General features: G+C 49.9%; 4 protein-coding genes across 4 annotated transcripts in view; 2 read left to right on the top strand and 2 right to left on the bottom strand.

Moving 5' to 3' along the window:
- Window positions 1-453: 453 nt before the first annotated feature.
- On the top strand, window positions 454-1042 carry Triagg1_1926 (uncharacterized protein; the record flags this gene model as incomplete). Its single annotated transcript, XM_062896050.1, has 4 exons — window positions 454-480; window positions 535-660; window positions 717-784; window positions 850-1042. 4 exons carry the CDS (start codon window positions 454-456, stop codon window positions 1040-1042), a joined length of 414 nt encoding a protein of 137 aa, XP_062759465.1.
- Window positions 1043-1828: 786 nt separating this feature from the next.
- Triagg1_1925 (uncharacterized protein) lies at window positions 1829-4757 on the bottom strand (the record flags this gene model as incomplete). Its single annotated transcript, XM_062896049.1, has 2 exons — window positions 1829-3279; window positions 3416-4757. The coding sequence occupies 2 exons, from the start codon at window positions 4755-4757 to the stop codon at window positions 1829-1831; spliced, it is 2793 nt and encodes a 930-aa protein (XP_062759464.1).
- Window positions 4758-5410: 653 nt separating this feature from the next.
- Window positions 5411-7042, bottom strand: Triagg1_1924 (CAZyme family GT90; the record flags this gene model as incomplete). Its single annotated transcript, XM_062896048.1, has 1 exon — window positions 5411-7042. The coding sequence occupies one exon, from the start codon at window positions 7040-7042 to the stop codon at window positions 5411-5413; it is 1632 nt and encodes a 543-aa protein (XP_062759463.1).
- A 6571-nt stretch (window positions 7043-13613) lies between these two features.
- The window catches only part of Triagg1_1923 (transcriptional regulator family: Fungal Specific TF), a gene marked incomplete at both ends in the record, with an annotated part of 2582 nt that continues 2305 nt past the window's right edge, over window positions 13614-13890 (top strand). Inside the window, 2 exons of the mRNA XM_062896047.1 lie at window positions 13614-13636; window positions 13686-13850. Coding sequence (XP_062759462.1) covers window positions 13614-13636; window positions 13686-13850 — 188 coding nt within the window. The remainder of the gene's footprint in view (window positions 13637-13685; window positions 13851-13890) is intronic.

Below are 13890 nucleotides of genomic sequence, written 5' to 3'. Positions count from 1 at the left end.
TGGTGTTGTTAGTGCCGCATCTACTAATGGGAAGCGCGTCACCCGAGACCATACCGTGATGTCGGTGTTTTTTCTAATGCTCATGCCCGCATGTGCCTTGACAATCTTCTTCAAAGTAGCCTTGGGGTAAGGCTTTTTGCCCGCCACCATCGTGGCCGTCTGGTTTCGCTTTCTGGCGCCTCGCTATGCAGATGCAGCTGTCATGCTTGTTGTCTCAACAGCGCGTCTCCCAAATCCGTTAGTGACTGGTGTTCCGGCACTTAGTTTCCAATTCGACGTACGGTGCTGATGTGGTGTAAACACTGTAAAGTGCACACGGTACCCCACCATACCTCCATACCCCACCATTTCCTCAGGGCCAGTTTCGTACCAGATAATCGTTGCTTTGACCTGTATAAGGCAGTCAGACTTATCACAGAGGAGTCGGGAATCGGTCTCGACATCATTGCAACCATGGCTTCAATAATGCAGCGCCGTATGGTATGTCGAATAAACCCCCTATGCGGCGCGCCACGACTTACAGCTCTGTTTTAGCTCTCCAAGGAAGACGAAGCCGCAGACGAGGTCGAGGTTCGACGAGAAGACCAGGACAAGATCAACAGGTTCAGCCGGCTACACCAGCGAGAGCTCGCCTTGAAGGAGGAGCTGCAGCTCAAGAGCGTACGTAACACGCCATGCCAACACACGGGGGGACATGGCTAACAATTGCGCCGCAGAAAGAAAAGGAGGAGCTGGACGACATCTCCACCGAACTCGAGCTTGCAGACGAGGATGAGAAGATACAGTGCGCCTTGATAATGACGACGTGAAATGCAGACAGGGCTCGGCTTACCTGTGGTTTTTTCCTAGATACAAAATCGGCGACGCCTTTTTCCACCTCCCCCTCGAACAAGCACAGGAGATGCTCAGCACCGCAACAGCGAGAATAGACGAAGAGACCGAAAAGCTGGAAGAAAAGCTTGGCACCATCGAAGACGAAATGTCACAGCTCAAGGTCGAGCTTTATGCAAGGTTCGGCAAGCAAATCAACTTGGAGACGTGACGAAACCTGTGATATCGACCCAACAAACCCCTCTCATTCCCGAGACTGCTCTATACTCATGCACGACAAACGCGGCGGCGGCTGTTGTATATATTTATATGCTGGTCCGCAACTCGAAGGGGAACGCAACATTATCCGATTATGCTAAAAATAATACGAACCAAAAGTTATACGAGTAATCAGTGGAGCAGTGCAGGGATAATCTTCAACTCATACATCATAGGTGACGAGTGTGATTCACTTAGAGTTCTTCTACAAACAAATGTTATTGCATGGCGAATATATCGTGGCTTCTTCTAAAAATAATTAATGCTAGCACAATCTTTTCACGTGTGCCTCTAGGTGTTCTCCGGCATTCAACCGCCTGATGGCCTCTCGTACAAAGCCGCGGGCCTTGTATACCTCTTCGTCAATAGCAGTTCGGAACACAATTGTTGAGACTATTGATGTCGTCTGGGAATTTGTGGGGAGGACTGAGTATCGCAAAGTACTCTATTGTGGGAGAGTGCGATATATGACGGTCTATGGTATGTTCTCGATAGTTGACCGAGGCTAGCTAGGTAGTTATATTATACAAGCGGTCCTTAACATATTCTGGGCCCCCTTTCCTTTTCATCTGCTTCATGCAGTTTAGGAAGAGTCTCATGCCAATCAATGTGATAGCGCATATCCATCTCTTCATAGTATTCTTGCTAATATACTTCAAATCAAGGTAACAGAAACCGCAATCACGCTCTGAACCTGACTTACCCGTGTAAAATGTGTACTCGTGCCGTCTTCTTCCTGCTAAGCCCTAAGATTGCCCAAGCTAAGAGATTGAGCCATGGATTGGCCAGTACATGCTAAAGACGGCTTCCTGTTTGTCGGTGCATCCAATGCTGATTTCCAACGTCGAAGAGCCCTTCTCTCGCTGGAGGTCGATGTTGAATCAGTCCCTTCAGGGTTGCTATTTTTCTCTTCCTCGAATGACAGCCTTCTCCGTGGCTGTATAGGGAGATCACCCATCGATTCATCTTCCCCGTGGTGGCTCCGACTGGACTCGTCAACTGGCTTCTGCGCCTCCGGTTCCGTAGCAACCCCGTCAGCTTCTTTCAGATATTCAAGATCAATAGCATTTCTGAGCTTCATTACAGGTGGTTGGTGGCAAGAGGCTAATTCAGCAGACAAGTACTGCTTTGAATAGGCAGCGTCATATTCAGCCGCCCTTTTTGATGTAGGGTTTTGGTGCTCACTTGCGACAGTTGGTGTATCAGTTCTCACGCTCTTGTGTCCTGAGCACTTTTCGTTTTCATCGTGTCGTCGCTGGTTTTCTGGAATTTGAAAGAACTGAGCTTGGTTCTCATTGTCGTGGGAGGGCAAAAGTTTTTTCAACCCAGACTTCACAGCTTTTCCGAGCTTGCCAGCTCGAAAGCGTGATGTTGACTCTGAAATGGAACCATTTACAACCCATTTATTGCCTCCATCTATCTGCTGTTGATGAAGATTGGCGTTCCTAGTTCTCTCTTCACAGAGTTGGAGGCTTTGTGGCTGTGAAGGGGGTATCTTGGTCAGTCGTTTAATGGTCTTGGATGGTTGACCGGGTTTTGGGATAGAATTGGGCGAAAATGTGCCCTGAAGATTGGTCGTCCAATGCTGGAGAATCCGACTTGAAGGACTTTGAGCTTCGTCCAATAAGAGCTCTGAGTGTGGTGTGAGTCTAGAGATGTCAAAGCCTCCTGACGGCCGTGATAAGAGTGAGTTCTGGTAGTCCTGTGCACGAGTAAGTGCGGCCGGGCTCAAGTCAATCGGCGAGAAATAAGCCTCGTGTTTATTAAAGGGCGAAGATCCGCCAGTAGGTGTCTCCAGTCGCACAGCATTCGATTCTTCGCGTCCCAGAGCCAAGGAGCTTCTTTCAATCGAGTAGTGTCTACTTTGCGCCGTACCAAAGCTATTGGAGCTGTATTTGGATCTCCTTGGGACAGAAAGATTCATTTTCGTCATGAACGATCGGCGGCCCGACCCAGTAGAACTTGTAAGAAAATCTTCTTTGAAGCGGCTGCCGAAGTTCAAGGATGGCTTCTTACGGGACAGGGCGTCACCGAGCCTTGTCCCAATTGTCTGCATCTTGGCCTCTCGTTGCCGAAACCTCGCAGTACCAGAGTAGGCCAATGGTGGCGCATCAACCGAGTTTTCTACCGCAGGACAGTTGATTTGAGTAGTGCTAGCATCATTATCGGAGAACAGGATGTTTTCTTCCGCTGTGGCATATGAGCTCATTCCTTCGGATGCATGGTTGCTTCTAATGACAGAGAAGTTGCCTCTCCCTAGAACACTCTTGATTAATAATGTACCGTACACGCTGGAGAAAGGAAATATGGTAGAGAATGCACTCACAGCTAAAGGGCGAAAGCTCAAGGCTTTCTAGGTCCTCTGCACTAAGATGATGTAAATTGGATTGAGATCGATTTGGGCTGGGCTGGAAGCTTGGAAGAACGGAAGGATAGTCGGAAGAGCTGGGATCAACGGGTTTCAATGTGCCAATATCCAAGGTATCAGGCTCCAAGAGTACATGCCGACCAAGAAAGGTAGCATTGGCTTCGCTCTGCACCCGGTTATTGGACAAGCTTGATTCGAATGATACGCTTTCGAAGGAGTTCTTTCCATCGTGAGGCTCTTCCACATCATTTTCGCGGCAACGAGTCGGTAATGGAGCCTCTACGGTACTATCGATCCCGCCAAAATCTTCCCTGGGTGAGAAAACTTGAATCCCGGGATTCTTATCATGCGTCTCGCTGCTTCCGGGGCGAACGGAGCTGCTTCGTGATTGCAAACCCTGGGCAGCAAGCCAGATGCCAAGAGAAGACTGTTCCTCCCAAGCATGAGCACCATGGCGAATATCGAACTCGTTATCAGCACCCAAAAAACGTCCCAGACGAGGCACATTGACCGAGCATCCTGTCAACTTTTGAGATGTAGAGCTGTGCGTGCTGGGTGGCCGTAAAGGGTGACCTTGATCCCAGCCCTCCACGCCAGATAATGCCGGTGTAACAGGAGATTTTGACTCCCCACCTTGATCTTGGGAGGAGCCGCATGCCTCTTTGTGGTGAGTTTCGGCAGATTGCGCATCTTGTGTCGGAGGTGGTTGTGCTGGATTTAGATGCGCGTCTTCGACCGTGAATTCCAAGGCGTCCCTGGGTCCAATTCTCGGTTGTCCGGCGTCAATAAGGGGGGAAAGGTAGCGAGTGCTGCGGTGAGACGTGCTGCTCGACTCGGCATTGCTTTCTTCGTTCTTGAGCTCCTCTTGGATCCTCTGATGCCGAAATCGCCTGAGCTCGGCCCTTCGAGCAACCTCTTCTTGGCTGTGGCCCGCAGATGCTCGAGACCGACGGTTTGGCTCGTTCTCATGAGAGATGTGACGTATCAACTTGGTTCGAACGACATTCAAGGCACTGCTCGTCTTTGTCAAAGGATTCTCTTCCTCGCCCTCGCCATCGGAATCGTCCACTACCAGCTGGCCCAGCTCGGTTGGGTCTTCAGAGGGCAGCTCAGCCGGCAGCATCGACGCATCTCGAGACCGAATCTGCATTTCCACGGGCAGACGCGATTGATCAAGGCAATGTTGAATATCAGGGAGCCCCCACCGCATGCCGTGCTCCTCTGGTGATTCGACCAAGTCAGCGTCTCCTGCAGGTTGCCTGCCTCGACGACGGAAGCCGCAGCAAAAGAGCATGGACATTCCGTGCAAATGATGGGCTGCCGAAGAGAGTGAATGGCCAAGCCTCTAGTCCGTTAAATAAGTGTTGACTAAGAGCCTGAAAATGAGAAATCAAAAGGAATTGCGGTTGCTGGTATCAAGGTAGAGAGATAATAACGATCAGACGGAGGCTCGCCTTTGGTCATGAGTGGGTGAAGACTGTAACTGAGGGATGTGACTTGCTGGAGCTCAAAACAAACAGAGGCCGTAGTAACTGCCATTTCCCGAGTGCTTTAATCGACGCTTTCGAGGACAGGGCAAGAGACAATGAGCTCCGAAAGAAAGAACTTGAAGTTTTGCAAGCAATTTCTCGCTTAGGGGTTTTTCTTTCATAAGAAAGGAAGAAGGGAAAGAAAGTAAAAAGGAAAAGAAAAAAAAGAGGGAAAAGAGAGACAGAGCGAGTGGCCGTTGGGTTTGTGAAAAATACATGTACCCAAGTAAATCATCTCTGCGTGCTGAATTGACATCCATCAATGATATAGAAAAAGAAAAAAAAACGTGCAAACTACCTACTAATCTAATAAACGCCTCCCTTCCCTCTATTATTACGTCCATGATATCACAATTCCCTCAATTACCCTAGTTTGGTAGTAAATAATACAAAATGTCAATCCCTTAAAACGCGCTGCAAAGATTTAGACCAAGTCACCCACAAACCCAAGCTTTTCCCTGTTTTCATCGCAGATGCGAGCCCACTCAAGCAACAGCCGCCAAACATATAACGACATATCCTCTCGTCTAAGAACCTTCTCAGCCCAAGCCTGGCCAGTTTCCGCAATGAATCGAGCAGCTTCATCGCCTCTGCCCCTCGGGCCGTCGGCGAAAAAGTTGAGGACCGAATACAAGTCCTGAAACGTGTTGTCGAACGGCGCAAAGTGCATCCAGGGAATCAGTCGGTCGTCGTGCCACTCGGCGTATATCGTCGCCTTGAGCGGCATGCTGGTTGATCGCAGAAAGCCGCGATATCGAGCGCTGAAGGAATTGCCGTCAACGTCAGGGAGGAACTTGTAGCCGTATTGCTCCTTCATTGGAACGCGCTCCACCTCGTGATAGTACGGCGCGAGAAAGTCGCATGCGCCGGGGTCGCAAAGCTTGACGAAGCCGGCATTGGCATTTTCGCTGAGCCAGTCTCCGACTTGTCCCTGGGACAGATGCTCGCCGTTGTAGAGCCGTCGCGACGGCATTTCGAATGTCGGGGATCGTTCGTTGCGTTGCTCCATCGCGCTGACGGTTGTGCCGTTGAGCATTTGGATCAGCCTGTGACGGTGGAAGTGTTGCCACATCTCTTCGCCAGCACGACCGCCGGAAGCCTCTCCTCGCCAGACAATACCGTCCTTTTTGTGCTTCCAGGAGACTCCATGGTCTTCACCTCCGGCGTAGAACTCGTCGTTGACCAGATACATTGCCCCGGGGATGAGGATCTCGTTATTCGCCATAAGCTTCGAGCCACCAAACAACGGAATCAGCTCCTCGGTGGAGGACAGGCTGCGGGGCTTGACAAAAGTACCGTGTAACTGTTGCAAGTGTGGCTGTATGCAAGGGTCCATGGCTGCTGTCCAGTTTCGAACGAAGCCTTTGTAAGAGTATGACGGGTTCCATTCGTTGGGAATGCTCGCGGGGGCGGTGAAATCCGTTAGACTCTGGACGCCGTAAGCGGGTGTATCTGGACCACACGTCTTGACGAGCAAGTCCCAGTATGAAGCATCGTCAAAGGCATGCCATTTAGGATCGTACGGCTCCAATTTGGCGTCATCAATACGCTTCAAGCCCTTGAACTGAGTGGTGACTTCTTTGGTAGGAGTGATTTTCCTGCTCTCTTGTTCTTTTTGTCGGAGTTTTGTGATTTCGTCGAAAGGGACGAGGATTCGAGATTCGTCCATGTAGTTGATGGGCATGTCGACATCAGGCAAGTGTTGAGCAAACTCGCTGACAAGTTCTGTCCAGAGCTGCAGCCAGATGACTCTACCTTCGACGTCCCCTACGCCTTCGGCCGTTCCATTTCGCACTTTGACAACGTGCCACCAAGAACTTGCTCGCTGGGCGATTGTCTCCGTGTCAAGGGACCAAAAGGGGGCCAAGTCGGTATAGATGCGATCGAAGAAGTCTTCGACAATGATTGCGTTGTTTTCGAGCGCGCCCGCGACCCATTTGTCAAAGCCTGGCGGCGGGTGTCTTCCTCTTCGCTCTCGATACCTAGCAGCAGCGCTTGTGATATTGTCACTGCGCTTTTCCATTAGATCCTCATGACGGGCTTTGGCTTCGACCATGAGCTTTAAGATGGGATGCTCTATCCAGGAAGCAAACGACCCCTGATTCCCCAAGATGACCAACGGGCGTCGAGGTTCTAAGTCGGGCCATAGTCTATAAGTTGTAAACAAAAAAGCAGCCACAAACAAAAGAATTAAAACTTTTACAGCAGCCTTTGGGTATGAACCCAGCCGCTTTGGAATATCGAACATGGAAAAGATTGGACAGGGGAGCGACCCAAAACAAAACGTCACAGTTGGCGAGTAGCCAGAGGAGGAGCAAAAGCAGAATACAGACTCCCAAGGAGAAGAGGTACCCAAGTTTCAAGTTCTACATGTCCAACAGAGGCAGGGGCGGTACATTGCCTGCAATTGGCTTACGCGGCTATAAGGATGGAGATGATAGCAAGTGTGGAATTAGTATGTCTATACTCCGTACAAATTTGTTGGATGGGTGTTGTGGAGGCTTGAAGGAGGCTTGGCGAGGCGAGCCACGGAGTAACTGGCGGCAGAATGCTTTTGCCAGGGTGTGATAATGTTAAATTATGCATCTAACTTTGCAGCATTTGCATGAAACGGGGTCAGCGTGTTAACAATAGTAATCAGGCATCCCTATCGAGTAATATTGGCCCATCTGGGTACGCTTCCCATCGAGGACGGCGAAGTATATGCAGTTATACAAACACTAGCTTACTATCAACAAGGGGGGGAAGACAAATGTCGGTATCTAGGTGAAGATTAAAGCGAACACGCGTACTCCTACGTGTTAGATCAGAAGCAGTTTGGCGCGGATGCACCTCTGTTACGGAACTTCACTTCCGATCTCAATCGTCCGCTACAACTATCGGTTAGAGAGCCTCTCTCCAACACTTTGGAGACCCAATCGCCCCTTGGTCTAGGCAATGGGCTTAGCTGTGCTCTGCTTGAGCTTCGGAGAGTGTCAGTCTGTTTGGTTACTTTAATCATTGTTATTCTGACAAGTCAATCCTTCGACGAGTCGAGAGAGCAGCCGCTTGTCAAAGATAGCGTTTGTTAGCCCAAGTCTAGTTTCGGAGAAGTGTTCCGGGAAGAGATTTTAGTTAAATTAATGTTTTACTGCTTTAACCTGTAGCATATAGGCAGAATTAGAGAGCGTGAAAAAAGTGTTCTTCTCGTTGATTTTCACCTCAACAGAACCTGCTCTACAGTTCTCAAATTAGAATCCGCGTAATTCTACCTACTAGGAACCAGGAGATTAACGACAAATCATTAGGGCATATGTCCGAGCGTTGTCCTAGAACAGATTAGCTGCCAATTCATGCCCGTGGCAGTGCCAGGTAAAATCTGCCGCCTCTGGATCCCGCGACTCTTACGGAAGTCGGAAATATTCCCGAGCCGCTTTTTGGCGGACAAAGAACAACAAGCAAATGGTTATAAGTGATAATAGAGTCCCCAAAGCCGCCGTGAGCGAGTTTTTGCGGGAATAAAAAAAAAAGACAAGACGCCCCGATCCCCCAGTTAGCGGCATGACAATAAGCGGATCCATAAAGTTATGTCAAACACACAACATCAACTGGTGTTGTGAGTTGATTTGAAGTAACGAGCTATAAATCAAGGCAACACTCTTTATATAGTGCGGGAGGATCTCCTCCACAACGACGTAGAAAGAACTTAGGACATTGAACGGGCCATTGCGAATACTGGGGCTGATGCCAGAGTTTTCCTCCTTTTCCATTGACCCATCAGTTGGTCAAGGTGGTGCTCCAGCCAACCGACCGAGTTATAAGACTCTATTGGGTTTGTCGTTGACATCCATGGCATAAGCCAAGCCAAATACCTCCCCGAACAAATGCCTAATCCAGTCAAAGCCGAAGCTAATCTAGCCGCTTTGAAGCGATCCGAGTCAGAACGGATTAATGACTAAGCCGAGATACAACCGCCAATCAACTGGGCCTCTTACGACCGTAACCACCTGTACCACTGAATCAACCACGGAGAACGCTTTTCTCATGGGTTTAAATGCAAATACAACGTTGGGTGAAGTTGACCAGGAAGGCTTTGACCAAGGTGGTCGATTTAAACCCCCTTTGGAATTTCTGCAGCCTTAGTTACCCAGTCGATGCCCTATTAATAGTTCTTCTACGGAGTATATCTCTCCGTTCACCGAAGCCAACTCATCTCAATTTTCTACTAGTTTCCTTTTCTCCCTTCTATTAGCTTCCTTTTCCCTCTTCTTTTTTTTTTCCAACCGTAGATACAGTTAGACTTATTTCCTGATATCCTATGACGCTTTTCAAGCTACCAGCTCTCTATCGCGGGCAATTCGACGAGGCTCATGAAACGGCTGATCTTGAAGTTGGTCAAGGACACTGGGAAGAAACTTGATGATTGGGGAAAGCAGAGGGGGAAGCAAAAAGAAAAAGAGTTTCGTTCAAAGTAGTCCCTGGCAATGCGGTATACCGGAAGAGTTTCACGCTACCTATGTACTGAGGTTGGATGCAATAGATCTCGACTCCTTACATAATCCAGCCTAGTCGGCCTCGCGTTCCTCTGAACTACTTCTTCACAAACTTCAGTTTCATCAGAAATGACTTATCATGCCAATATTCAAGCTAATTCACTCCAACATGCAAGCTTTGCTTTATTTCCTCGAGTAAGCTGCGTGGTTGACTCAGTTGCATACCATGGAAAGCATGAAGGCGCAAGGGAGACTGATTCAAGGGGCTTTAAGCCTTGTTCAGATGAGAGACATGTCTGATAACACTTGCTCCTTTATCCTGTTAGACCCTTGGGAACGCTTTTTGGAGTCTTTTCGGCTCCTTAGTTGAACCATTGAGGCGGGTGACCTAGCGCGCGTATAATGCAATACTTGACTATATAGGTCGAGGTCTATGCGAACCGCAGGTATTCGAGAATACCTAAGCACCTCATACTCTCATCACATCACAGAGTCCCATATTGAGAGGCAAAATAAACTAGATCGTTAAATTGGCCTCAGGTTGTTAAATTTGTCCGTTCCTGGACAGTGATTCCGTCTTCCCGCATCATATCTCGTACTCTCGCCAATGAAGGGACTCGTCTCCGCCCTGCATATCGCAGTGCTTACTTCCATCTGCACCGTCAGCGCTCTGGATGGAAAAACTTGCTTTACAATATGCTACCATCCAGCTGTCGAGCAGCAGTGCCCCGGTGCGAACGTCGAATGCGTTTGCAAGAATCAAGAGTTTATATCACTGCTCAATATGTGTATTCAGCGGACTTGCCAGGAGTCTTTATGTGAGCTATTTCACTCCCTACGCTTGGACAAGGTCCTCATCACCATTTGACTAACTATGATATCCATGGTAGATGAAGCCGAAGCCATTCATGCTGATATGTGTCTTTGAGCGCCTCTGCCGCAAGTGACTGGCTCGTGTGTTGAGATATGACATTTGATGTAATCACCATGTTACATCTGCTGGCTGACTGGAGACCTTGGCATTGATGTATTTTTACTTCGTATCTGACTTTCTGGAGCAATACGAGAATGAATCATAAACGAAATAGTCATTTGTCTCCTATTTAATAGTTGTTCTAGGGAGAGCACTTGGGGTACCAGGACAACTCAAAAAGATGAAGCTCATACTTGGGATAAGAGTGACAGTCTCTTGGCTCCAAGGAGACGCGTACCGATATAAGTACAAGTAGCATTGCCAGACCTTAGTACTCCGTACTCGTACCTATCTAGCAGTAATATTCCCCGAGAGAAAGAAAATTGTCGCGAAAGGGGCGCGGCACTCGCGTGAACCACCTTGTTTCCCCCTGTTGCCGCGAAACCAGTTTTGGCGTCTTGATGTGTCATACAGCCCTGCGTACATAGGTACTCTGTACTCGTATACTTAGGTAGTACACTTGTACACAAGCTTCACGGAATACGGAAATATTACGGTGCATGCTGACAGAAACGAGGTCTATTCGAGAATCTTGAAAACCCCAGTGGTTGATCTCGACAAGATCCCAACAAACAGTGCAAACAAGAGATCCATTCCCGAAAACATGCCCCTTGCCAAATGCGGCCGACGCCGATTATCATTACAGGCAGCTGCATTCTAGTCACCTTCCGCGCTAGGGTAAAAGCACAAGTGCCTTGGGATGCCCCTCAGGTAGGCGCGAGTACCTTGCAAGGGCACAAGAGTTCATGTTGTTAAGGTACCTACATAGGTAGGAACATTCTACCTCGCGCTTACCAGAACAGGGTCGTGCGGTACTTGCGCGGTGTCTTTCGTAGTACCCATTGAAATCTTACAAACGCGCGACAGGAGAGTGTATAAGCACGTATAAGCCCGGGGAGATAAGATGTACTGGGGATGTCGCAGCTACAGGCGACGTGGGTGTCGCGTTGTACTGCATCGTACTCGTATAATCGAACAGACGCCCTGAGTAAACGTAAGGTACTTGGTATAGTACTAAGGTAAACAGGCGCACAAGAGGTACCTACAGGGTTTTCTTTCGCCTCTACTATTTTTTCGTGATCTAATGCACGCAACGAATCGCCATTGGGCCAACACCAAAGATGCATCGCCGGCCGTTTGACATGGAAACAGACAAGCTTCGTTGTAGGTCAATCAATCCATCGTCATAGGGCTTATGCCGAGGTCGCGAACCGAACTATTTACGGGTCCCGCGAGTCAAGCTAACCAAGCGCAAGGGAAAATAGGAATCAATCGCAAATTGCTGACATCCCAGAGCTAAAATGCTGGGAAAATACCTGCTAGGGAAGAAAAGAACTTTGCAAAAAGAAAAAAAGGAGAAGTGGAGAGGCCAAATACCACATTATTCCCGCCTCCGATACATCCGACTAGTAGACGTCTTGTATGACGTCCAGGAAAAAGAAGGGAAAAGCTACCCACACTCTAGTCAGTCATCGTGGCTGGCGGCCTGAATCTCGGTGGCTTGGATGGGAGCTCTTGGAGGGAAGCACGAGTTCCCACGTATCGTCGGCAAGTGACGGCGTCTATTGCGCGCAAGATTGGCCTCGTTGAACGCCGTTGTGGTGCCAGGGCCTCCGCGCAAAAACCCCCCGAATGCGACTGGTCGTGGAGAAGCAGGGCTCCAAGATGCTGCCTCCGCGCACATTCTGCTTACCTCAGAGGACATGTAGGATATCCCTGGGAACGCTGATCGACTGGAGGAGAGACGCCTCAAACCCTCGGCAGCTTATCACCACAAGCACAAGCGCACAAGAACCCGAACCCTCGCCGGCGCGCTACCACGCCGTCTGGACCCCGGCGGCCTAGGTCATACTGTACAGATCGAGCGTTTCTGGACGTTCTGGGGAGGGCCCCTGCTGGGAAAAAAAAAGAAAGGTGGGAAGAAGTGCCAAAAGTCATCATCAAACCAGGCTAACAGGCCGGGTTTAAGGGCTTGCTTGGTGCCAAGTAGCAGCGAGTGCCGACTTACCAGGGCGACGCTGCGACTCCACGACTCCACGACTCCCCGAGAGCCAAAAGGAAGCGGCCGCAATGCGGATTAATTTGCTAGCAATAGCAGCCTTGATTATTAGTCCCGGGCTTCAAGGGCCGCCATCCTTGCTCAACGTTTGACTTCGTCCGTCGCCATCATTAGCCCACTTCATCCGTGGCGCGCCACCTCGTCGCACCGTGACGACGATTCTCAGCCGCTTGAGATTTGCTGCCGAGTCTGGAGTAGCATTCCCATTCTTTCTTTCTCCCGCCATTCTCCGTGGCGCCTGTCTTGGCTCCACGGGCCTCGCGCGAGAGCCGAGGAACCCTTCCACTGGCCAGCCTCAGCCAGCCCCATCTGCAGCTTCTCTCTGCCCATTCGCCGACTAGCTGGGTCCTTCGGGGGGGAGACACGGGGAGAAACTCGTCTTCAACTCCGGTCACGTCTTTGATTGTTTGTGGCCTCTTCATCTTCGCATCCTCCGCCTATCCCATGCCACTCCTATCCCTCAGACGGGTACATGGAGTCGCCTCAGCCGCACGACGCAGAAGGCTCTGTGCCGCCACCACACAGCTCTTCCGCATCTCTGTCACCTCCAAATAAGCGCCGGCGGACCACGACAACGAACGGTGACTGTTGTCGCACTTGCAGATTACGGAAGGTAAGGAAAGACTCTTTGTTGTTTTCGCCGCAAGGCGCAGCGTGGTAGGCATATGTCCCGCGCTGGGCTCTGGATACTGTTCATTCATTATGTTTACACGTGTGTATTTTTGCTTCGTATGCTGCACAGCTAGATGTTTTTTAACCGCACAAGCGATTATCCTACTTGTTGTGTTGCTGATCCTGCGGTTCTTCTATCTCTTCTGTTGCGTTCCTAGGACTGACCAAGGGGCTTTGCCTCCTTTCCAGGTCAAATGTACCGGAAACCCTGGGAATGGACCTTGCAGCAACTGCTCTAGACTAGAGCTCACCTGTAGCTTTGCTGCATCTCCTGGCGCTTCCGAGGAAGGTAAATTACCAAGGTTTGCAACAAGTTCAGTTTAGGGGGTTTCTGACAGCTAGATGCAGAAAGAGTTTCTAGAACAACGCCTTCACACAGCCATACAGAAGCAGGCACGCTGAGGAAGAGAGCACAGAGGGCGTGCAGTCAGTGCCACACACACAAAACGAAATGCTCCGGAGACCTGCCGAGGTGTAAAAGATGCGAAGCTGCCAACTTAGTCTGCGAATATACCCCTACCAGGAGGCGGTTCACCAATGTTCGTTTCAACAGTCCAAAGGCTGAGGACCAAGCCCCTTCTACTCTGCAACCCCTCAAGTTGGAGGAAAATACAGCCCTCAGCCCCACGAGCAGCAATAGTACCAGCGTTCCATCTTACATCCTCGAATCATCGAGCCTTCAGGCCGAGTACGCGCTTGGGGGGGGGGGGGGGGGGGGGGGGGGGGGT

Source organism: Trichoderma aggressivum, assembly GCF_033847375.1.
Source record: "Trichoderma aggressivum f. europaeum strain CBS 100526 chromosome Unknown scaffold_004, whole genome shotgun sequence".
Classification (NCBI taxonomy): Eukaryota; Fungi; Ascomycota; class Sordariomycetes; order Hypocreales; family Hypocreaceae; genus Trichoderma; species Trichoderma aggressivum.
Note: the sequence above shows the minus strand (reverse complement) of the source record. Positions and strands in the feature narration are given on the sequence as shown.